This window comes from Netta rufina (assembly GCF_964035555.1).
Source record: "Netta rufina genome assembly, chromosome: 7".
Taxonomy (NCBI): domain Eukaryota; kingdom Metazoa; phylum Chordata; class Aves; order Anseriformes; family Anatidae; genus Netta; species Netta rufina.
This window is the reverse complement of record NC_140130.1, coordinates 19,093,428-19,117,306: the sequence shown is the minus strand read 5'-3', so window position 1 is coordinate 19,117,306 and position 23,879 is coordinate 19,093,428. Positions and strand designations below refer to the sequence as shown.

At 40.0% G+C, this 23,879-nt stretch overlaps 1 protein-coding gene across 1 annotated transcript in view; it reads right to left on the bottom strand.

Annotated features, from left to right (window-relative positions):
• The window catches only part of WDFY4 (WDFY family member 4), a 133,874-nt gene extending 110,795 nt beyond the window's left edge, over nt 1–23,079 (bottom strand). The window contains exons 1-10 of the mRNA XM_084290014.1: nt 23,036–23,079; nt 12,632–12,893; nt 8,290–8,404; nt 7,584–7,687; nt 6,027–6,173; nt 5,213–5,402; nt 4,512–4,701; nt 2,670–2,830; nt 1,839–2,291; nt 119–223 (exon numbers count right to left, since the gene is read on the bottom strand). Of these exons, the coding sequence (XP_084146140.1) occupies nt 119–223; nt 1,839–2,291; nt 2,670–2,830; nt 4,512–4,701; nt 5,213–5,402; nt 6,027–6,173; nt 7,584–7,687; nt 8,290–8,404; nt 12,632–12,893; nt 23,036–23,070 (1,762 nt within the window). The 5' untranslated portion in view covers nt 23,071–23,079. The remainder of the gene's footprint in view (nt 1–118; nt 224–1,838; nt 2,292–2,669; nt 2,831–4,511; nt 4,702–5,212; nt 5,403–6,026; nt 6,174–7,583; nt 7,688–8,289; nt 8,405–12,631; nt 12,894–23,035) is intronic.
• Between the last annotated feature and the right edge of the window lie 800 nt (nt 23,080–23,879).

Sequence of the window (23,879 nt, the reverse complement as noted above, 5' to 3'; positions counted from 1 at the left end):
TAACACTGTCATCCCTACACTTCTCACTGAAGCACAAAAGCCAGAAAGTTCACTGGTGCACCTGAAGAGGCATCATGGCCATTTATCACCAAAGCAATGCAGTCATGTCATTTCTTACCAGTGTTCCTTACAGACCCCAGAGTAAGTGCAGCTACCATCTTCAGCATGACAGCATTTAATTCCTTCTCAGTGCCTTCTTCTGGAGCAGGCAGATGGGTTCCAGCTGTCAGTGTATTAGAAGTAGTAATAAAATTTATACAAGATGTGGTTAACTGTAGTTAGATTATCTTAAACTAAGAAAATAAAACCAATTCTCCAGCAAATTGTAGTTCAATTAAATATTATTTGCAGACTACTTGAGCTCTAAAGTGAGCAGCAAAAGACATCCAGGGCACTGTCTAGCAATCAGGGTTTAGTCTGGAATTGGGAAACACAGACTTGACTCTAGGCTCTGCATCCCAAACTCTTGCATAACTATGGACAATACTAGTAATAGCTATGTTTCTACTTCCCACTTACATAGCTGACGTAAAGTGACCTGTTCAGTAATACCTAGCAGGAGCACACACAAGTAAAAGAACATTACAGCTTCTGAGCTGCGAAGTGGAAAAATAGACCAACAGATAGTACAAAGCACTATCTACAACTAAAAATACAAAGCAGAAAATGTCTGCATGTTTAAAGGCAAACTTTTCCAGAATCAGACAGTGTAAGATAGGGGGTTGGTTTTGTTTTAAGCTCTAAAGGCCCTGAAGTTTGCAGATCATTTCTAGAAACCAAGAGGGGGAATCATTGATCCCTGCACAGTGTGTTCCCACTTGCCCCTCTTCATCTTTTCATCTGAAGTTACAAATTATCTAGCTATTCAGTCACTCATTCTGTACAATTTTCATCACTAAGTGATCTAAGGCAGTAAAATACACCAGCTAGCTGATAAATGGAAGATACATACAACCGTTCTTGGCAACTTATCTTGACACTCTTTAAATACTGTCATACAAAATTTGAACTCTCTGATATCAAGGACTCAAAGCTGAGTTTCCTTGCAGGTAATGGGCATCCACACACTGGAACTTCTGTTGCAATTCATATTCTGTTTGTTGCTTGGAATAAACATATATAAATTATTCAATTGTGTTTGCTACTCCAGAAGTTATACCTAGTACTTTGGGTCCCTTCTCAGTTAGATGACTATTATTATGAAATTTAAAGGCATTTCCTAATTCATACAGCACAGGCATTTTTATAAGGATTTAAAATAGTTTAAAAAAAGCTTTTAAATATGTTAGCCTTTACTGTAAGTCAGCTGTACCCTACAGTTACTACACATGAACCTTCCTGTCAAATAACTATATAAGTACCTGATATAGATATCTCCTATATCACTAGAATGGATAGTAGTAATTGTGAGTATTGTACATCCAAAATTTGAGAAACCTCCTTTGATAATGAGTCCTCAGGACTAAGTGCTGTTTTCATACGAACTAAGTTCTGTGGGAAGCTTTCTTCCTCTACTATCAAGCTGTCATCTCAGAGAATCCCAAATCAAGACCAGTTTAGAAATATGGGATGAATGGTACCCTTCCAGAGTAATTGACTGTACATCAGTGAAGACATTACATGAGCTGTTTAGGATAGTTATAGTTTCATTCTGTTCACTAAGAATTCGGAGAGGACCTGGCTTAGTATGACAGAAACATCTCAAATTTAAAGTTAGGCCAGCTGGCTTCCAGACAGAAATCTAGCTACTCAGTATATTTTTTAATTGATTGTAGAAAGAGATGTATTCTTTCCTATCGATATGCCTGCCTCAGAGTCATCACAAATGACAGTTGTACCTGACTTCCTCAGGATCTTGGCTTGCTTCCTCAAAAGTGCCAACAGTAGGCCTAACAACCCTGAGTCCCGGAATATGTCGCTAAATAGTGGATCCTTCTTGGTCATGCTGAGAAGACACTGGAGAGCTGTTAAAGTGCAGATTGGCACTACATTTTCCTTTATCAAATACTGAACCTTCTTCAAAATTTCATGGGGGATGTAGGACAGGTCTAGCACTATTGACTCCACCAGTCTGAAAAATTGGACCTGGACTGGGTGTGGTTTGAAATGGATTATGTCAGTAAACTTGTTGATAGGTTGTAGTGTCCATTCCAGAAGAAAGAAGTTCACCATGTTCCAGGCCCATATGGTACCAATTGCTCCTAAGATTCTTCCACAAAGGTGCTGATCATTACTTTTCTGAAAAATAGACTGCAACACCTGAAAAGCTTGGAGATTTTTCACTGTCATTCCTGCAAGAAAAACAGGTGAGATAGCCCTTTGTTTTTTTCTCCTTTTAAAACATAAATATGATTAAATGATGATTTATATCATTATGATTAATATGATGATTTTATCTGCAAGAACTTTAACTATTAATATTCAGTCACATCTGAGACCAGAAACAGGAATCACAGATACAAAGAATGTGTCTGGGAGCCACATTCACAACCTACAACCAGACCATACAACTGATATGGTCAGTTCATTTTGATGTAGGTAACACTCAGGTTTATACAATTTTAAGCATTTCCTCCCTCTTAAGAGGCATGCTGAACAGATCCTCCCCCCCCCCCCCCCTTTTTTTTTTTTTTATGATCCACCTACATATCAACACGTATATACTGTACCAGAAGACCGTGTCCGTTCAAAATCAAAGTGTGGTAATTGCGGGTGTACAATATTGCCAGAAACTTTCAGTTCAGTTTTTCCACAGGTTGTAAGGCAAGTCAGCATGTCCAGAATCTCATTCAGATAGGGGTCTCCTTCATTTTGCTGCAACCCCTCACATCTAGCAACAAAAGTTGGGACAGTCATGTGTTCATGCCTTAGTAATGTAAACTTTTTGGACACAGCAGCACGTACTGAATCAAACATGAACATACCATGTCTGTCCTAGGTAATGAAATAGTTTGAGCTGTCACCCCAGATGTGTAATAGTTTAGACCTAAGACAGCAACTGTCAAAGGGCAGAAACATCTGCTTGTCATGCCATTCTATTCTATACTGCATAGAGAGGATTAAATCTTAATGAAAACGGCAGTATCTGGGCATGGGTTAGTGGCAGAGCAATAGATATGAGAAGTTAGGAAAGTCTCTCAGAAAGAAAACAATGTTTTATAAGCAAGGAGAAGAATGGTGAGGGAAAATGCTAGTGTTCGATTTTAGCAGGGAAGAATGTAACCTGGTGGGGAAGAATATTCTGTAAACAGAATTTTCTTTATCTGAAGAACAAATTCCATGCATCATAAAATAAGAAATCTGGCAAATAAAAAGTTCAGTGAAAGTTCTCTGCCTACTCTTTGCTGCCAGTATTTGCTGGGAAGAGACAAAAAAATGAAGCCCTGAGACTATTTCTGTCTCCCCAGACTAGTTTTATCAGTTAAAAAAGAGTGAGACAGTCATAGCCCTTGCTGATAAAGATCATATGTTTCTTCCCTTATGTGGATAGATTTTCTTCAGAAATAGCCATCTTTCAACACAACTTATTTAGAAGAGAAAGCTAGACACTCCATGGTAACTAAAGAAAACACTGCCAGATAAAAAGAGACAAAGCTTCTTCCAACTGTAGGTCAGTAATTTTTTGCCCTGCAAGAAAACATCAGAAATAATGTCCACCTAGTTTGGATCCATGAACACCCTACATTCAAGTTACAAATACATCCTAAGCCTGATGTTCTGGTCAGGGACCAAAGTTCTTTCGAGTGTTGGAGAAAACGTACGAGATTAGGCAAAGCCATAATGGAAAAAACAATGTATTGAGAAGATCTGGAAGTGCTCTCTTCATACAGTATTAAAGAAAAAAAAGGAAAAAAAGCTAAGCACTTCTGGGGAAACGGTATAACATTCTGTTCTGACGTAGCAAACTCACAGCTTGTTTAGGCAGTGAGAATAACAAGAAGACTAAAAGATTCTGCTCTGTACTTTTGATTAGGATGACTAGTTTGAATTTAATCTGATATTTTCAAATACATCTCAGTTCAGAAGAACTTAACTTCTTAAAATTTAAAATTGTGTGAATTTTTGTCTTCTGCACTGCAAGGAGATCTGCTTTCACTCCCTAGCTGAGTGTATTTCTGGATTAAGAGTTCACCTCTTTACCTAAAACAAGGTTGGACTAGATGATCTTAGGGGTCTTTTCCAACCAGAATGGTTCTAAGATTCTCAGCCTCCCAGATCCCTTCTAATCCTAATAACTGATGAAAAACCCTTGCTTTCTGTTTGGTAAGTCCCTACCCCACCTGTAAACTAACTTCTCCTACAGTTAATTTCTGTTATGGTTTCAGTAGAAGAAGTTATGAACTGCTTCCCCTCCCAAAATAGCTATGAGAGACTCAATGTCAGAGACTATTACTGGCTTTGCATCCACACAGTATTACTTATATGACCAACATTTTAAAGCAGATCAACACACCTTGTGAAAATGAAGTTTTACCATCCTCTAGAAATAAACAAAAAACTTCTACACTTACCTGAGAAGAACTTTTAGCAGGAGTTGGTAGCCATCATTATTTTCAAACTCTGTTAATAAAACTGATGATATGGGATAGGAATCTTTCACAAAGCACAACATGATACTAACAGCTTCACACACATCACAAGCAGGTAGTGTATCAGCCAGTTTAAAGAGATTCTGAATAGCTATTTTAATGCAGTCCACAGCTGTAGGGAAAACAAAACAAAACAAAACAAACAAAAAACACAGGTATTTAAGAACTGAGAGTCAAACAAGTTTGAAGTTACTGACAAAAATGGAACAAGTTTTTAACATTAGACAAATAGTCTAGAAAGAAATGAGAATATAACTCACAACCAATCATGATATCATCCAAAAAAAAAATACTGCTCCTCTGGCAGTGCCATCAACCTTCTATTGCGAATGTTGACAAGCCTCACATTGCTGAAAAAAAGTTTTATGCTTGTCTACAAGAGTGTGATCAGGTGGGATGGACCCTTGCCAGTAATTTTTTTGTGTGTGTGGAGAAATCCTCAGTTTCTAGATGTCTATCATCACTAAATAAAGCTCCTGTCTGGACAGTTAAGAGCCCATTGTTTTCAGTTGACTGAGTATCAGCTACTGTAGAGATAAAAACCTATCCCAGAGAAAATTTTCTTGACAATTAATTCGCAGGACAGCCACAAGGAAAAGAGAAGCCAAATTACTAAACCAAACCTTGTAGGTATAGGATGCTGTTTCTGGTCTGAGCTTTTGAAATTGTTCGCAGCACACAGCCTGTGGGTACTTTCCACGAATGGTTACACTGGTCCCAGAGGGAAGCAGTTGCTATAATTAATGACTGAAGCTTATCAGCTGCCAGAAGTTCCTCTACACCTTGTTCCTCTCTATACATGTTAAGCATTATCTGAAAAGAAAACAAACATCAGCTACAGTAAACAACTCAACAAATACCTGGAAGACAAAGGCCAGCATTAACCCAACATGACCACAGCTGTACTCATCCACTGAAAGTCAAAGCAGCACAAAACTCTGTGTGGGGTCACTGCAGAGCTTATAGGGGGACCACAGTACTGTAGTACCAAAGCCCTCCTAAACTTGTAAACACAGGAATTAAGAAATGAAAACTGAATACAGTGAGCCAGGTCAAACTGAAAAAAATAAACAAATCTAAATCAGTGGTTGTTCTATCCATCATCAATTTTTGAGCAGTTAAATGGGGGAGAAAAAAAAAATCAGTTTAGCTACTGATGCCAGAAGATAACATGCAGTGAAATTAACAAGCGTAACTTCCACTAGGATATTTTTTTAAATTTTTGGTTTTTGAATATAAGTTATGCTGTTTCACTTAACAAAATAAGAGATAATTGCATCATCTAGATTGTTTTATAAGGCTTCTGATACTTGTTCAGTGATTTTTCAGTCCTAATTTATTCCTTTATTTGGACATTTGAATCACCACCAGTTCCATTCTGAAGCCTGAATGAATGTGAGCACTCAGGGCAAAGAAACTGCCAGAGGGGCAACTCACCTTAACAAGCATCTCCTGAGTTTGAGTCTCATTCTCACTTGTCTCTCCATCATCACTGGTTTTCTTCAGAGGAAAAGTAAAGAAAAGGTACAGGCACTGCATCAGAGCAGCTGGAAGGCCAGATCCAATGATGTTCCTCAAAGTTCTCTAAGTAAGAAAAAACAAAATCAGCCCCTCCAGAAGCTGACTGCACTTTCCATATGTTTCTAAACACCAAGCATAGTCTTAACAGGTGAACCAGTTACCTAAGTATTTTATTCTTAGAAGTGCTCAAGGGCACACTAGCATGGCAATCAGATCATGGCTCTAGAGACCCTCTTGGGAGAAGCAAACACACTGACCGTGCATTGTCACAGCTGTTCCCAGGAATTCCCACCCCAGATCAAATACAGCTTTGACAGATGCTTACTGTGTCCTACATAAGCAGACCTACAGCTGATAAAGCATATAACCTGCAAACTAACTAGCAGCTACAATAGTAGTAAATCCAGGGGCAGATAGTACCTCTTTTAACATTAATTCACAGGACAACACAGAAGCCTGGTATGTTAAAAGCGTAAGTTCTCCATTCCATCCTTGACCCTAGCATAGCAGCAACTTAGCTATAATTCCTTTTCTTTTACAACTCATTCAGTAAGTGCACAAACACTTCTAATTATAGCTTTTATAAATAGACACACTGCTTCTTCACAATGTTTCTCAGCACTTAGTTTCCTTCTATCTGCTAATGGCTCTTTGCAACTTAAAGAAGTGGCATCCCAGGGTGCCCATTTGGCATGCAATAATCAAGTTCAAAATTAGCAAACTAAAAAGAAGAGTGGGGTTTGTGATACAAAGTTTTTTTTGTGAGTCTGTACTAGAAAAAATAGAAACATTTCTGAAAAGCACAAGCCTCAACAAGAAACTTCACACTGTGACTAACTATATATAATTTTATACACCTCCTTTCTGTGACACAGATCATGCCTACCAGCAGCAAACAGTAAGATTTTGTTTTCATTTATCTAAATAAGGAGACAAACTGCTCAGTTCAATGCCAGGGATAAATGCACCCTCACACATCACCAGCAGGCTGTACTGCTGGTGCCAGTCTGCATTGAGGATGGGCATACAGATAGACTCTGAAATGCTTTGAAGTGCTGCAAAATGAGAATGCAACCACTGCAGTATCAGCAGACAGATCCTTACCAGTCATCTCCTTGATATGTAAGCTGGAGTGACAAAGAAAGGCTGAAGAGCAGCAATAGACAATGGAGAAAAATCAGACAAATACTAGAAAAAACAGCTGTCTGATTACCAAAACAAAAGGGTATCTGAAAGCACAGAACACTTACTTCCCTATTTTAGAAAAGCCTGGACTGTAAACCTGCTAGCATGTTCTCTCTCTGACTATACCCTGGACATGCTGATGCATAAAGCGCTGGGTACAAAACAAACATTTTAAGTCCTAGATGTTTCACTGTTGGGGTGGTTACCAAGTCTCTCAGAACTAAAAAATAAAAATAAAAATAAAATTAAAACAAAACAAAACAAACCCTTCGTAATTATTTCTCTTACCACATCAGTCTGTGAGAGTAGATACACTGATTTCAGGAGCAAATAGCCATCTTCTACTTCCCCTTTCTGTTGCAGCAATTGCTCCAAAGCCAGCCGAGCTTCCTCTGTTACCACAAAACATTAAACTTCAATTCCTTAATGAAAGGTGAAAACACTGCATTGATCCTTTCTTAACAGATCTGACACATTTTACAAAATTACACTAGCAAAAACTCAGAGGTGAATGGAAAAACGTGAAAGGATTTTGATCCAACAACAGGCTCAGGCCAGTTCATGTAAACTACTTTTCATAAACTGACAAGCTGCACTGGGAATATCGTCTCAGTTCATGAAGTTTGCCAACTGACTAGTGCAAAGAGTGTACAAAAGGCACCAGGAAAGCCAAATGGACTGGCCTACATTTCCCATTAAATAAAGCTCTTCAGAATGTTAAGTGTAGCCTACTCTTTTACTGCATAGCTGCAGTGCTATACATTTCTACCTACAAGCTCCAAAATAAAGTTTGGTGTGGCATACAAGTCCAGATCTTCAGCAAGCACAGTCGCACCTAATAGGTGTGGGCTAGCACTGGTAGAAGATTTGGCATGCTACATGTATGCTCAGCATTTTCTATTCTCTTTATTTCCCTCATACAAAGTGTGTAACATAGCATAGAGGACAGCTGAATAACAGCAAATGCCCAGTAGAAATGCTATGGGATCGTTACCTGCAGGCTTGCCATTGAGATTCTTCTTAATCTCCTTGGTCAGAAGCTTGGAAACTTCACTGGCTAACAGCTGAACGTTGGGGAATACAATTACTCCAGCAGACTGTTCCCAGGCCTGAAATCCAAGGGTGAAAAACTGTTTAAAAGTTTCTGATACAGCATGTGTTTGGTGGATTGAGAAGTAGTAATAAATATACATAAACCTAAAGTTAACATTTCCCTTCAAAATTCCCTCCCCAGACAGTGTTGTCTGGCAAATGCTGTTTAATGGACTAGCAGAAGTCCGACCCTACAGATGCACAAGTCAACCTGGAAGAGGCAACATTTGACTCACGTAATGCACCTGGCCAGACAGCGTTTACATTATTTTCTCCAATGGATATAATCAAAACAGCTTAGATGTCTGTCACTGCCTCTGTGCCAATATTTATTTGTAACAAAATGCATGCTAGCCCATTTTAAAATAATACAGCAGTCTGTACCTTAAAGAGATTAGTGTTAGAGTTGCCCAAAAATTCAAGTAAAAGAATATCTTTCTCCAAAAATTGTTTTCCCAAAACTAAAGACAGTCATAAGCAAAAAGATAAAAAATATTTTTCAGAAATAAAAACAAAATAAAAACTGCATTTTCTCTGTTCAGTAAGTCATTGTACAGTCTCAGCTACTTAGAAACCGAAATGGGGTTGGAACTGCAGCTCTCATGGAGCACTGCAACAGATCTGTCACACAGAAACCATGATAATAAGCAACTACTGCATGCAGGCAGCAGTATACTGGCAAGATTCACCTGAAACTGAACTGTTTCTTTAAGGTAAAAAAAATTTAGAAAAATCACAGAACAACAACAACAAAAAAAGTAAAATCCATCACTTCTTTTATGTTTTGCTTTTTTAGTGCATGTATTAAGTTTCTAAGTTTCTGCCTTACAATTCTATGGCTATGACCTTGCAACTTCACAAGCCAGTTACATCATGAGTATAGTTCAATACTGTTATAGGAAAAGATGCTCTTCTGAAATGTTGAAGATTTTGACAGTAAACATTTACCAGCCCAGGATTTCTAAATAATCCCCACCCTACACCATAATAAAGCTCTCCTAAGCAGCCAGATATTGCCCTAAACATTTAGCTAGCCAAGAGAAGCAAATTTATAAACTAGTTTATAAATTACTTGTTCAAGTACAGAAGAACAATTCAATGCAAAACTGACAACAAGAACAGTAGCAAGACGTGATGGTTCCCTGCTCCAAGTCTGACAAACTTTCCTTTTCTCAAATATATCCTATTCATTTAAAAATACATTCATTTTAAATCAACCAACAATATTAATTAATCAAAGGGTCAGCGCAATGCTACTGTCATTGTGCAAAAGCTCAGTAAGCTTGTGTCATTACAGAGAAGGCCACTCATGTTCCAATTTAATTTCCTGGGTGATCATCCTGTGGGGGTCAGACAATAACATCTAGAAAATGCTCTCCTCTAGAAACAGGCCCAATCTGTTCCATATTGGTCTTTGAGTCTATAAAGATGTGTATCTGGAAGAAGCTCAACCTGACTCCATCCCAGAATGCCTGCCTTCTGGGGAAACTCAAATAATGCGGTGTCAATCTAATCTGTTCTTCCTCTTAAGCTTGGCTGTTTCTAGATGTTTAAGATTCTGCCACAAGTTCCTTGTCTGCTGTTACCATCTGTCCTTCCTACTCAGGGGCAGGGGGAACAGGCAGCAACACACTGAAACTCCCAACTGTTTTACACAGAGCACTACGTTAGAATTGCCTATGCTGAGTAACAGACTGCTTCAGTGTTAAGGGGGATGACACTTCCCTCTGAGGTTTGAGCAATGCTTCATGGAGAGATGCTAGCTCAAAAGCCATCTATCGAATAGAACATTCTGATGCCTTCTGAGGCACCAAGAGGCACCAGATGTCACATTAAAATCACTCCCAGCCTATGCCTAGATCACAAACAGATAGCTAACATTTTCCTCCTACACCTTTTCCTTCTGCATCAAGGAGTGTCAGGGAGCAATGAGCCCCCGCATCTCAACTGGCTCCTGACTAGGGCCCTCTTTCCAGCCAGCCCAGCAAGAGCCAAAGCTCTCAGATGGAGACAGAGATGCATTGGCACCTGCATGATCCAACAAGGAAAGAAAGACAAATGAAAATCCTCAAGGGAGAAAGAGGACTTGCACAATCCCCTGTTAAATACAAGGAAGCAGGGTAGTTGATGCAGCTAAGAACTTTATAGCAAATACAGTTTGAACAAAGATGTGCTTGCCCAGGCCACACCAGGGACTTCACACAAAGCAGGAAGCTCTTGCGTGAAGGTAGTAAAGTTGTATGGGGAAAGACATGATGACTCAAAGCTAATGGACCAGACTTTCAACAATGTACTCCTAAATCAATGATGCAAGGGCAAAATGCTCTAGCCAAGCATCTGAACTTAAAAGACTACAAAACAGCACAAAGCTCTGCTGTTAAAAAAATTGAGAAAAGGGAAGGCAAAAATCCCTCTCACAGAGCACAAAAGCAAGCATTAAGCTTATGAGAAATCTGCACATCCGTTTTGAATATATTCTGTAGCCATGATATCCTTTAGGAATTCAAAATCATTACTGCATTTCAAGAAATCATTTCTTACAACCCTAAAACATGTGAAGTTCAGCCCTGCAGAAGGGAAGCACAGATGGGTTTTTGTATGCACAAAATTGCCAGTGCCTTGGCAACATTTAGCCTGCCTCCTGAGGAATTGCTGTCCTAACTCACAGGTGCTGAAGTTTATTTCTCAAGTGTCAGAAGTGTATTGTGCCTTGGACCAGGGCAAGCTTGCACTCAGATGTAGCAAGGCCTTTGCCATAGGTCTTGCCAGACCCTACCCGCAACTTGAACTGCACTTGATTTGTTTGCATCATGCTGATACCAAAGGGTTACCTGCTTCAGTACTGTTAACTGGCACCAGCATCTACAGCAGTTTTGAAACCCTGTGTTCCGGGGGGAAAGTTCTGTTTAAGCTTCACAGGTTCACGCTTCATCATGCTGAGTGAAATGCTTTGACTATCTGGAAGTTATTTCTTTACTATTATGGACACCAAAGATTTCACAGAACTGAGTGCAGTAAGTTCCTCGCTCACACATTTCAATACATTCCTTGTACTACAGGGTCCCTTTTTGTGTCCCATAATGCTTCCACGTAGAGCGACCATGTCCAACAATATTTTTTTCTCACCTACTTACTACCTTTTTAGAAAATTGGCTCAGATAGGTAGGGAATTGATGGGTCTGAGTTTGGTCACCCATGACCCAAAAACTCAGAAGTACAGACAGATAAAATATGCCATAATTAAAACATGGTTTCACAAAAAAAATATATAAATAAATAAATAAATAAAAAATTAATATTTCTGAAAGATTTACATAACGGGTGTGTAAAAACTCAGTTTCTATACCCAGAAATACCCTAGATAATTCAGGAAAAAGGCAATCCAACTGTACTACATGGTGAGAAAACATTTAAGTATAGGCCAGATTTTCTCCATCTCTCAGGATTATGCTCTGCCATTCTGCCACTGTACGATCCACTCAAACAGCTCCCTATATTTTTCATGCACTCAAACAAAATCAACCCTCAAGATTCCCATTCATCACAGGACTCTTCCAGGTTCACCTTTCAATACGGCCATCTCAGAAATCATTGTCTGATAGGAGCTGTAGGGAATGCAGCAGGGCAGCCTGTTAACTAGCATTCTGCTCCTGAACTATCTCATCCACAGTGTGACCTTCCTCTCCTCATGTGCTGCAGTTTCCCCAGACCCAGTACACCCACCTGGAACACCCACCCTCCTTTCTGAAGGACTGGAATTAGGCATCTGCACTGTCATTAACCCCAAAATTTCATCCTCCACACCATACCCCTGCATTTACCCTAGCTAGCAGCATGTCACAACCACATTTTCCCCAAACTGAAACTGCGCCCAGTCTCAACTAAGTAAATAAAATAGTGTAGGGTGACATGAAGTAACCTCTTCACAGGTACTCACTTTGAAACATGCTCGTATCACCAGCATATTCCTTGACACAATGGGTAGAATTTAGCCATTCACATAAATAAACCAGTGCTCCCCTATATTCTTTTCTTGTGCTAAGATTGCAGGTTAGTTAGAGGAGAGGTGGACAAGAAACTGTTTTCCTAGGCTTCCAGGGGAATAAAAGTGCCCATCTCCTAGCCAAAGAGATCATGTACTAATCAACTCCACTGGCAGTTAGGGTGACCACTCAACACAGATCAACAGAAAAATCAAATGCAAGACCTTGTCATCTGCACCAAAGGCAATACAGAGAACAAACCTTTAGGAAGAGAGGAAGAAAGTCCAGCAGCCTTCTCTGTTGCTCCTCTGGAATGAGAAATGGAGCCGCCTGCTCATATTCTACAAACTGTCTGCCTAGAGTCTCCCACTGGAGCGTATGACTCTGGGGCAGCTCGTCCTTGCTGTGCACAGGCTGTCCCAGTGCTTCTGCTTTGTCTATATCACCAGGGCTTTGCTCCTGCTGTTCTGCTTTGCCAGGTGAATCCTCCAGCTGCCCCATGTGTTCAGTTGCTTTGTCCATGCTGAAATCAGAAATTAAGTTAAAGATACTGTGTTATTTACAGCTGTCATCAACCCATACCACCCCATTGTCCTGTCAAACCAAACATTGACAGTCTTAGCTATTGGAGTTGGGAAGCTTATAGGCTTGCTGCCACTGATTCTTTTCCACTTCTAATGGCTAAGCGCTCTGCTCCTGGAAAACAGTATTCCTACCTTGCAAACATATGCATGCATGTTTCATAAGAAAGAGCTCTTTGATTTTCTACACAACTCATCTGGGCTTTGGAAGGACAAAATGATAAACCAGGCAGGAAATCTGGATTCTAGCCCCAGCTTTAACAGAGTCAGATTTTCTCGTTTCTTCTGTTGCCTCAACTATAAAAGAAAAATCATAACTATTACCATCATCAGATTTACAACAGACGAGTACTATTCAAGATCCAGGTTATATATTTCATTAAGTGTGAATGCTAAACTAAGCTGTGTGTCTGATGCATCCCTCACCTAGAGCAGGGATGAAACACCAGCTGGGAACACTGGTTGTTCATTAAATTTGACCTACAATTGGTCCATCTTGTGCTGTAGGTAAAGGAATCCCTCTAATAACCTTATCTCAACCCCAAGTCCTCTCATCTATCTTCCAGTTCTGTTTTTACCCATAGTCTTTTGGGAGGTCACTGATTCAGCCTTGAACCCACAGCAACTCTACACCTTTGTCAGAGCTTTCTGTGAGCTCACCCTGCTACCCAGAGCTGTCACAACCTTTTATGTTTGTGTGAGGGGAAGTTAGGCTTCTCCAGCTTCAATCAAAATCAGCCATATACTGTGTGGTGTTTAGGACATTGACTGCTCAAAATTGAGGGATATGACACAAACTATTACAGCATGAGGAGGCAGCTAGGCAGCTGTCAGCAAGAGGAACAGGCTCCATTGCTTTACTTGACAAATTGATTATCTTTTAAGAGCCTAGAAGAATCTTTAACCAATCATTAACACTCTCTCAAAGACAAACAGCATACACCTTTTCCTAGGAGATAGGTTCTCTATGTATAGTGGCTTTTTGCTTACCACTGTAGATTGTCAATAAAAAATGACAAAAGCAATGTAATTCAAAAACAGTTCTCCTGCATTGTCCATTTATACACCCCTTGAAATAAAAATAGACTCTTATTAGCCTTGTTTAGAAATTATGAGCCAACAGTGATAGTATATTTGGGATTCTCTTCCTTAGCCATCAATCAGCTACACAGCTTGCTTGCTGCTTGCACTCTGCCCACTCCAAGCCAGATGAACCTGTTTCACTTCCACACACATGCAGCAGCTCTGAGCTGCAGAGATGAAGAAGGTGACACTATCTTGTCACTGGGCAGCACAGCACCTGCAGCAGGCTGATGGTCCCAGAAGACACCTATGCTTGGATCCAAATGCTGATCCTTCACAGTACAGAGAAGGGTAACTACCATAGCCCATACACCATCCTTCACTAGGAGATGGAGGGTCTACGAGATTTTAATCAGTCTCCAAGAGTATTAATCTGGAGCTTCCAACCTCAAGAACAGTTTGTTTTACTGCTGTTGTTTTCCTTAATTGTCTGTGTCAATACAACACAGTTCTGCAAGCAGAAAAAGTATGATGACTGTGCCGGCACTGAGTAAACAGGAAGACACTGTTCCTCATGACTGTGTGGGAGAGACATTTGTCATATGTTATCCTTTGCCCTTGTATAGGATTTCAGCCCACTTCAGTCATCGCAAAGCTGTACCATGTACTGAAAAAGCCTAGGTGCTGTTCTAGGAGTCAGTGATAGCATAGTTCAGTCACTTTTTCAAGGAGGATGCTCTCACATCCCCAATGACACCATCCTCTTTCCTAAGGGAAGTATCTTGCTGTGGAAACTACTGTGCTAAACCTGAAACAATGCTAAGGAACAAATTACCCACACTCCTACTGTCTAGATTTACCTTGATCATTTGTATAAGCTCAAAATCCATGACAGAGGCAGACATTTTACAGATGGTGAAACTGAGGCACAGAAGTGAAATGCAGTGCCTACAGTGACCTCAGAAGGCCATCAACTGAGCAATCAGTGGCACAGCTTGAACAGAGGCAAAAGTAGTTACCAATTTTCTCTTTCTATGCATAATTTACTTTGCAGGCTTTCTTGCTGATTTCACAGCAAAGACAAGCAGGGCTGGTCATTCAAAACATTTTCAGACTATAAAGCTATGTAATGGCAAAATGAGGGTCACAATTTGCCTCCTTATTTACTCCAACTGTTCAGACTACAAGAGGCACATTAAACTAAACATCAGACCCCTAGTGTTAGTCTGTTTTCTCCACTTGCACTTTCTACTTTGCATGTCCTACCTCCTAATAGCGTTTGCTTGGATCTACAGTTTCATTTGGGCTTCTAAATCCTTTGTGTTTTCTATTCCTGTTGGAGGAAAATTGTTCTTCTGGACCCATCAACATATCACAGGACTTGGGATTCACATATCTGTGGTACTAAGAATAACTTAGATATTTTGAGAAGGTCTAATCTGTTGACTCTCTGGTACATCCAACCATTTCTACTGATCCTCATCTTAAATCTTAAAATTGCCTATTTCAGTTTTGGTTATGTTATAAATACCACAATAACAGAAAAAGTGAAGTTTACATACTAATGAGTAACAAAAAAAAAGACCCAAAAGTGAAAATATATAAAAGAAACATAATGCTATCATTCAGAAAGTGGTGTCAGGTAACAGAGAGGAAGTTGAACTTACTCGTGTATTTTCCCTTTTGGTCTAAATGAATATTGTATGAAATCACACTACACTGTGGTTATGCCTTTTCAGACTGATAGGATAAAAGGGAAGAAAGGCTTGACCAAAGCTGGTAGAGAGATAATGTTGATATTAAAAGCTTAATGGCTGAACAAGCATGATTTTTGTAAAGACTCGTTTTTACTTCAGCATTACTTATATTTACCTTGGGTTTTGTCTCTGCCAGAAATCTAAAGAATAATCCCATAGTGCTACAAAAATCCCAAATTGCACCAAATCAAGAAGTATCCTTAAACATTAAAAAATATTTGTTATCTGAGAAGGGTCTCACACTAGGACAGTTAAGCAAAACACAGTGAGACCTGATACCAAATTTCAGAGTTTGGTCCACTTTTTATAGTAAGTGTCTGAAAATAAATAAATAAATAAATAAATGGTAATTTAAAACCCTGGACCCTGGTAACAGTCAGAAATGCACAGCTCACAGCATCCCAAAAATCCACTGGGTGATGACTCTCAATATCACCTTCTCCTCCTTGGCAGCCAAGATATGCCTGTTCATTAAACAGTCATGCCAGTCAAATATTTGAAATGCTTAAAACAAGGATTCCTGTACCTCCCAGGTAAAGTAACATCAGAAGGCTCTCTGATGTTATATGATCCAAGCAGTGGAAGGCATCTCCTTTCTTGTATGAATTGGTTTATCCCACAAATTCTAGTTGACCCTGAATTCAGCTGCAACCTTCTTTTTTGTGGCTCACACTATTCTGTCCTTACAGGCACCAACAACAGTTCCTCAGAAACAGAACACTGTGCCAGACTGTCTATCTACTATTTTACCTCTGTCCCTCAATCTACCATTTTCCTACCCATCATTGCCAGGTCCTTTTAATTGTAATTTTAACTCCTTCCTTGGGAAGTAATTCACTCTTCATAAATTTTGGCACAGCATTTCATACAATGGGGGGCCTAATCTGATTGATGACTTGAACCAAGCACTGTCAAAAAGTAATATACAAACGTGTTTTAAAATACTTGTCAGCTTAGAGAAAGTTGAAAGCTGTTCAAAGAACAAGTTGTATTTCAGTAGCACACAGTCCTTACTTTTTCAGCAATAGGTATCATTTCAGCTTGTTTCAAGAAGGTTTTGAAACCTTCCTTTGGCACTATTGCTGCCAAAGGAATTTCCTTAATTTATGCTAGAATGTAATTTGCTTAAGCTTATTTTTAGTTTTGAGTATATTAAGTTGTAAAAGGCCTTTCTGTGCAGTACAACCTCTCAAAATCATTATTTGGGTCTCAAACACGTAACAGCATTTATCTTTACTTTTGTTTGAAGAGCACTTCCATGCAGTTCAAAAGTGGATACAAAACTGACTTAAGCCCTCTCTCATGTACCCACTCTTCATTTTTTCTCCTTTAAAAAAAAGTAGCTTCTGAATATCTAATTGGAAGTATTTTCTTCTCTGACTTGCATACACCACTAATAAAGTCAAAAGAAAAGAAGCCCAGATACCAAAAAGATTACTTTCAAGGTATTGTCTTCCTGGCAGGGAAGCAAATGCTCCCCAGCCCAAGAGTAAACAGAATATTCCCGGTTAGTCACAGACCAAATAGTTGTACAAACTCAAAAGAATAAGACCAGGGTAATTATCTCAAAATGGCAGCTCATTGATAAGGACCAACTCTAATGAGTTTCCACTAGCAGCAGCAATAGATAAACCCTATTATCATTCCTAGAATAAAAGATACAAGCAGACAGCTCTGCTCCTTTTTCCTCCTTGTGCTGCAGTTCAGGGTGAGCTTTGACTGAAGCTTTTGCTGTTTGAAAATGATCCTACCACAACAAACCAATTGCAGATCATGCTGCAGATCCCTTCAACAGCTAAAACTGTTTCTTCCCCTTTCACAGAAAAATCTCTTGACATACCTGGGCTCCTGGATTCAGCAGCTCCTCCTACAGTTAACAACTACATCCAGAGAACTGAGCTTTGTTGCTTCTGTCTTATTACGCATCTTGGTGCATGCAGCAGCTCCCACTCTGCTCTTTAAACTTTCCACTGTGAATCACTTGATTAGCTGCTGCACTTATTTCCTGAAGAAAGCAGAAGTGGAAAAGAGCAAATGAACCACGTGTTCAGGACCCACCAAGCTCCCAAAGCAACACAATTCAGTTGATGCACAAACCTGGCAGGCATTGCATTCCTCTGTCTGGATAAAGAGTAACCAGTTATTCCCCCTCCTCCCCCTCCCCCCCCCCCCCGCCCCCCCCTCCCCCAATACCATGTTCACAATGAAGAGTGTGTCTGAATGGGGGTGGTCTTAATTTTGTTTCTAAGTTTAAGGTTTTACCAAACCACTACAGGAATACAGCATCACAAAGCTCACACTCTGTGCAACATATGCAAAAAGTACTGTCAACAACTGGAGTCCTTCCTCAAATGCAGTACCCTTAAAATAAATATACTTGAACACTGAGGTAAATATTCAAGCCCTTGACTTCTCTACTAAAATGGCTAAGGCAGCTAGTCAAAGAGGCAAATGAGCACTGTAAACTGCACTGACAACAAAGAAGTCTTGATTAGCCATGGGGTGGGATAGTTGTCTTATTCTCAGTTGTCTTTTTGCTTTTTTTGTTCTTCCCAATGACATACCTCAAAGGCTTTATAATTGTTTTTTAAGAGGAGGGGATGTAAACATTTTTTACAGAGGAAAAATAAGAATGTTTTAAACTGTTTCTCCCAGAAAATTTTACTGTGACCTTGAGCATTAGTGGGATTGTGGCATTACAGAAACTGAAATCTAAGGGGATTTTCCTCTATATTGTTAAAGTCACCAGTATTCTGTTAGTGTCTACTTCTCTCAAATGCCTGAAAAATTATTCAGGAGGAAGAACAATTTTCTCTTCCAGCTAAACTACAGCAGCACCCAGGCTGCTGGTTCCAATGGTAGAAGCACCAAGTCCTGAAAGGTCTGATTTCACTGTTGGACAGGGTTAGGTTATGAGAACAACAGGAAAGTGATTGCCTGTATAACATGGGGACCTCCATTAATGCAGTGATGTTTCTAGCACACAACAGTCCCAGTAGATTATTCTCAATCTCCTTGTGTGACACAAGGTTGCCCTTGGAGCCACCTGCACACAGGGGTGTCTCCAGTGAATGTGACATTGGGCTACTGGAAAGCTAAGCTGAGAGCTGCACACACAGGCTTCCAGGCAGCTCTGAGTACATGCAGAGCACAAGCCCACGCAGCCTGCATTGGCTGTGCCAACGTATCCACTGTTTTCCTGCCTTTAGGCTGTTCACATATTAGCCAATACTTTCCCAGTTGCAATCTAGCCCAAACCAGTGGTGATGAATGACAAGCACAGAGACACTGAAGAGAATATTAATACCATCCAAGAGAGAACATTGTTTTCCCCTTTCTAGTTTAGAAGAAGCCTAAATGTTACCGCTGCTACTCCATTTCCCCTTTCATTGTCAGTTTACAATCGTGAAATGAGATCATTTGCAGCAGTGCCTCCATGCTGTTCGATCACAGAGCTTTATTTCCCAGGAGCCTTCTCCTATCTAGTGGTGCCCTCTCCATGGACGCTCTCAGGACACAAGCAGCCACATAGTCATTAGGTAGATTTCTATCTCACACAACATAGGAATCATCATTTCTTTTTTATTTTGCACTATCTGCTGATGGGGCTGAAAGTGGAGAGTTTCAACACGCCCTCCTGTTCCATCTCTGCTTCACTGGAGCAGAACAGCTGTAACCAAATTATCTGTAGTAAAAATAACTCAAGAAATAAAGACAAGCTAATAACTAATGTAGTAGGTCACGGCACCACAACTTCCCTTGTCAGTTTGGACCATTTACATTTATACCCCCTTGCACCATGCCTTCACCCACAAGGAAGAAGAGGAACTACCTTTCTTAAGCCTTCCCTCTGTCCAGTTGATCTGATCCAGAATTAGTACGCTTTGGGAGACAGACAGGTAGATATAAGGACATTCTTTTTCAAGAAGTTCTGCACTTCACACCCAGCACTGTCAAGAAAGTAACCTAGATAACAGCTTCCGCACACACATACAAGCACCGAAGTCTGTATAATCCGGGACGGCCTCACAAGACCAAATTCTCTCTGAACATTTCCTGAGCCCATTCAGCATGCCAGAAAGCAGGCCTCTCAGTTCTACAAAAAGGAACAGTTAGCTGTATTAAAACAGACCCCCCCAAAAAGCTTTTCTTTACAAAAGGAATCTCCCCTGGCTGTCATCCTAACACTGCTAGCTCCTTCCTATCATATACCTTCGCAGTAACACTAAGCAGCACTGGGTGATCTGAGGCAAAGGTCTGTGGATAACTACCAGACCCACCTGTCTTACAGCACCAAATAACATCCCTTACACCAATTCACATGAAACTTTTCTTCACTATTCCTGCCTCCAAACACAAGAGGAAAAACCCTGTTCCATGCCTGTGCAGTACATGCAACATTTTCTGCTTCGCATTCACAACCTTCAATCAAGAAAAAGTGTGGGTTAGACTCATGCCTTTCAACACTGAAGTGTCCAAAAGTTGGGCCAGCTGCAGGTTTTTTCACCCTTTGCCTTTCCTGCTAAGACATTGCTCCATTTCATTTTCCTCTCCTCTCTTCAGTGGCAGAAGATGTCAGTGAGACCACAGAGAAAGGTAACACACAAAAAAAGCAAACCCAGAGACAACCAAAAGCCTGGGAGGCCTTGTGTGGTAGCTGCCATGCAGCAGGAGACGACCGGGGCCGTGGAGAAGGAGGCTGCCCCTCAGGCTTGCCCACTGCAGCACACGGTCGGGCCTGAGGGGACTTGTGGCTGCAAGCAGCGCTACCAGCCCTGAGGAAATCAGCAGGGCCATGCTACACAGACAGTAGTTTGCATATTTGTGTGCCTGCATGGGTAGCTGAAGTTCAGGATTAAGGTAAATGGAGCTAATGCTGATGAAGCCATAAAGGCGGTAGCAATGTGTTGCTGCCAGGCAGCTGTCCTCTGCATGTGGCCACCCTGCACCCCTCTGAGCTGAGCACACTTGCTTTGAGTTCGGAGGTGCCGCTACACCACTAACTACGCTGACACCATGATGATCAGAAGCAGCAACTTGCTGAAGTAATGCTCCAGACTCCTCTCACAAAAAGTGTCCATTTTCTTCCCTAGACATCTAGGGGCTCCATGAGCCACCCTCTGGGCCTCCCACCACACAGGCTGGATCTTGGCAGCAATAAGATTTGGAGTGGTGGTGTTGTGACATGGATAATATCCACAACATGGATATGAAATATATGAAATTCTGTTGTTTCAAAGGGTTTCACTGGTAATTGGTACAAAATTCCCTCCATCAACAAGAGTCCTTAAATCAAACTGTGATGTTTATATGTTTTTGTTTCAACAAGAATGAACCAAAGTAAATCCAATAGGCTGGGTCTTATATGTCAGACTAGAGTAGTGGTTTTCAGTCTTTTTCAAGTTGTGAAATTCTGAAGTAGTTTCCTATGAACCTTTACAGAAAAAGTTCAAGGCTGCTGCTTTTAAATTCCCCCTTTTCTTAGTTATTTTTTGTGTCTTCTTTAAAAGGAGTCAGGAATGGTCAGGAAGGAAATATCAGTGGACTATAAGCACAGAAATACAAATTGAAACTCTAATATTTTATTCCTGTCCTTAACTATATACCACCAAAATTATTCCAGCTATTCTAGTTAGTAAAACAATAGCAACTTCTAAAGAAAAAAAAAAAAAAAAAAAAAAGAAAGAAAAGTAAACCCAGCCACATTTAGAAAATATTTTGTAACAAAAAGTTAAAACCTTTTTTTTTTTTTTTTTTTTTTTTTTTCCAGAAGAAAAAAGGATCAAATCTGAAAGTTCCTCTGGAAGTTGCTATTTACACTAAATGCCACCTACTGACCAGAAATACATTGTGCATGAAAATTTTTAAGGTGGCTTGGCTAAACACATGATATTCACACTGGAAGGCATGCATATTCATCTACTGAGATTGAGGAAGTTGAAAGCCTAATGAACGTATAACGGCATACCATTTCCCCCCTTCCTGTACCTCAGATCAACATTCTACTACATGATACAAAGGAATTCATTGTTTTCAGGAGTATTTGAATTAATGGATCATGATGCAGACATTCTGCAGTAAAACATCTACAAAATATAAAGGTAGACTTGAACACACAGCACTCATCAGAAAACAACACTCTCAGACAAAAGCACAAGATATAATTACATAAACATATTGACCAAGAGCTGCTTTCCAGGAAGATTTACTTATTTGGAGAATCAGCACCAAAACCTCTAGCGAACACCATTTTCTCAAAGTCTTAGAAATATTTTCTTCCTTTTTAATACCCCCATTTGCTCTCAAGCAAGGATTTTTAGCTTGCACAGCCTGCAGTAACTCTTTATTGTCAGAAGAAATAGGGAGCCTGCAGTTCAGGCTAAACCAATTAAACAAAATCCGTGCAAAGCATATGTGAAAGCAGACATTTTACATCTCTGATGTATCCCCTACTAACAACCTTTTTTTTCTTTTTAGCTCCCAGTTCTATTTATAAACTCCTGCTCCTGACCTTGCTCTCCTGTAAGCTGCACTCCCAGAGGGACTCTGCATATATCCAGGAAGGCAGCTATCCCACAGCAATAACTACTCAGGTACCTTCAAATAACTAATAAGCATGCTTAACAAGCCCTCAGACCCTATTCATGGGCAAACCTGGCTTTTCTACATTCTTCTAGCTCTCTGAACTAGACTCATGTACCTTCTCCACTTTTTACTTAGTGTTAGTATTAGTATTTGCAGAACACTGCAATTGTACCCGATTGCTAGATTTCACTGTCATAAAAAATTTTGGGCAGAAACAATGAGGACAAACTGATATAAGCAGTAGGTTTGCTATCTGATATTCCTTTGCTAAAAACAATTCTTGAAACTGAGTAGGTCCTTGGGAACTATTTTCATCTTTTCCTAGGAAAGGACTGCTTTTAGGGTGTTCAGATGATTGTTCTAGGCTAGTAAATAATAGGGGAAAACAAACAAACAAACAAACAAACAAAAAACCCTCTGTTTAACTTACAGCCAGATATATAAATAGTTTCTTTTCTGCTAGGAGCTTAACCTATAAGAATACATAAAATTGCTGCTGCTGCTCAGGAAAAAAAAAAAAATAGAACTGAAATTAAACCCTTGTGCTGAACATATCAAAATACTTTGTTAAAGAGAAAAGTTGAACAATAAAAAACTCATCATTAGCTGCACAATCACTTGTCAGCTTAGTGTATTCAGACCTTGAAAGTACAGCTTACAAATTTGCAGCAGAGGCTGCTACGACATGGAGTAGAGGAGGAACTGGTAAAATCAGTTACCTTGCAGGGAGGCTCACCACAAAAAGGAAGTGCATCAGGCTCCTCAGCAGCTGCTTGTTAGATAGGAATCCCTTTTGCTGCACTGCTATCCCAGGGCTGGAGAGCAGTGGCTCAGAGCTGACAACCCATAAAATTATTTCTGGATGTCTGTGTGTTAGGATGCCAGTCCAGACACTGGGTCTTGGGATGCCTCTGCTTGAAGTTATTGCCTCTTTGTGAGCAGATGGATGTGAATGGCATGGCTCACATGGAGGTCTAAGAAGACTTACTCAGTATTTAGGGTTTTTAAGCTGCACAAAAAGAGACCAGTCTTGAAGTGAAACTTAAACCATTGTTTTGTAGCTCAGTCAATCACTACAACAAGCTTAAAGGGAAGCGTAGTTGCCTTGTGAAGGAAGCAGAAAGTTCTTTGGTCTACCTCATGAGAGTGTGGGATAAACATGCATTCAGAGTGTAATCTACAAGGTTTATGTCTCCATCATGTCAATTACATTGCAACAAACTAGTACCAGAGCCTATGCTCAGAGCAGTGAGAGAGTTACCAGCATCTTTACCAAAAAAAAAAAAAAAAAAGTCAGTCCCACGGCTTGTGTTTCATTCTCCACAGTTGGAGATGTAGCTCAGAGGTGGAACTCATCTGAAGAGCCTTCCTGAATGCACAGATAACAAGCGTATGATTAAATATTTCATGTGGTCAGGCCAGGCTCTAGTGGTAATTTTTCTTTCTATTTGAAATCATTTCCATTGAACTTTTATATTTCTTTTATTTCTTAATTGTTGCTTAAGTGAGAAAAGAATAAAGACGAAAAATTCAGCCTGTCTTTGCCCCATACAAGCATGCCTC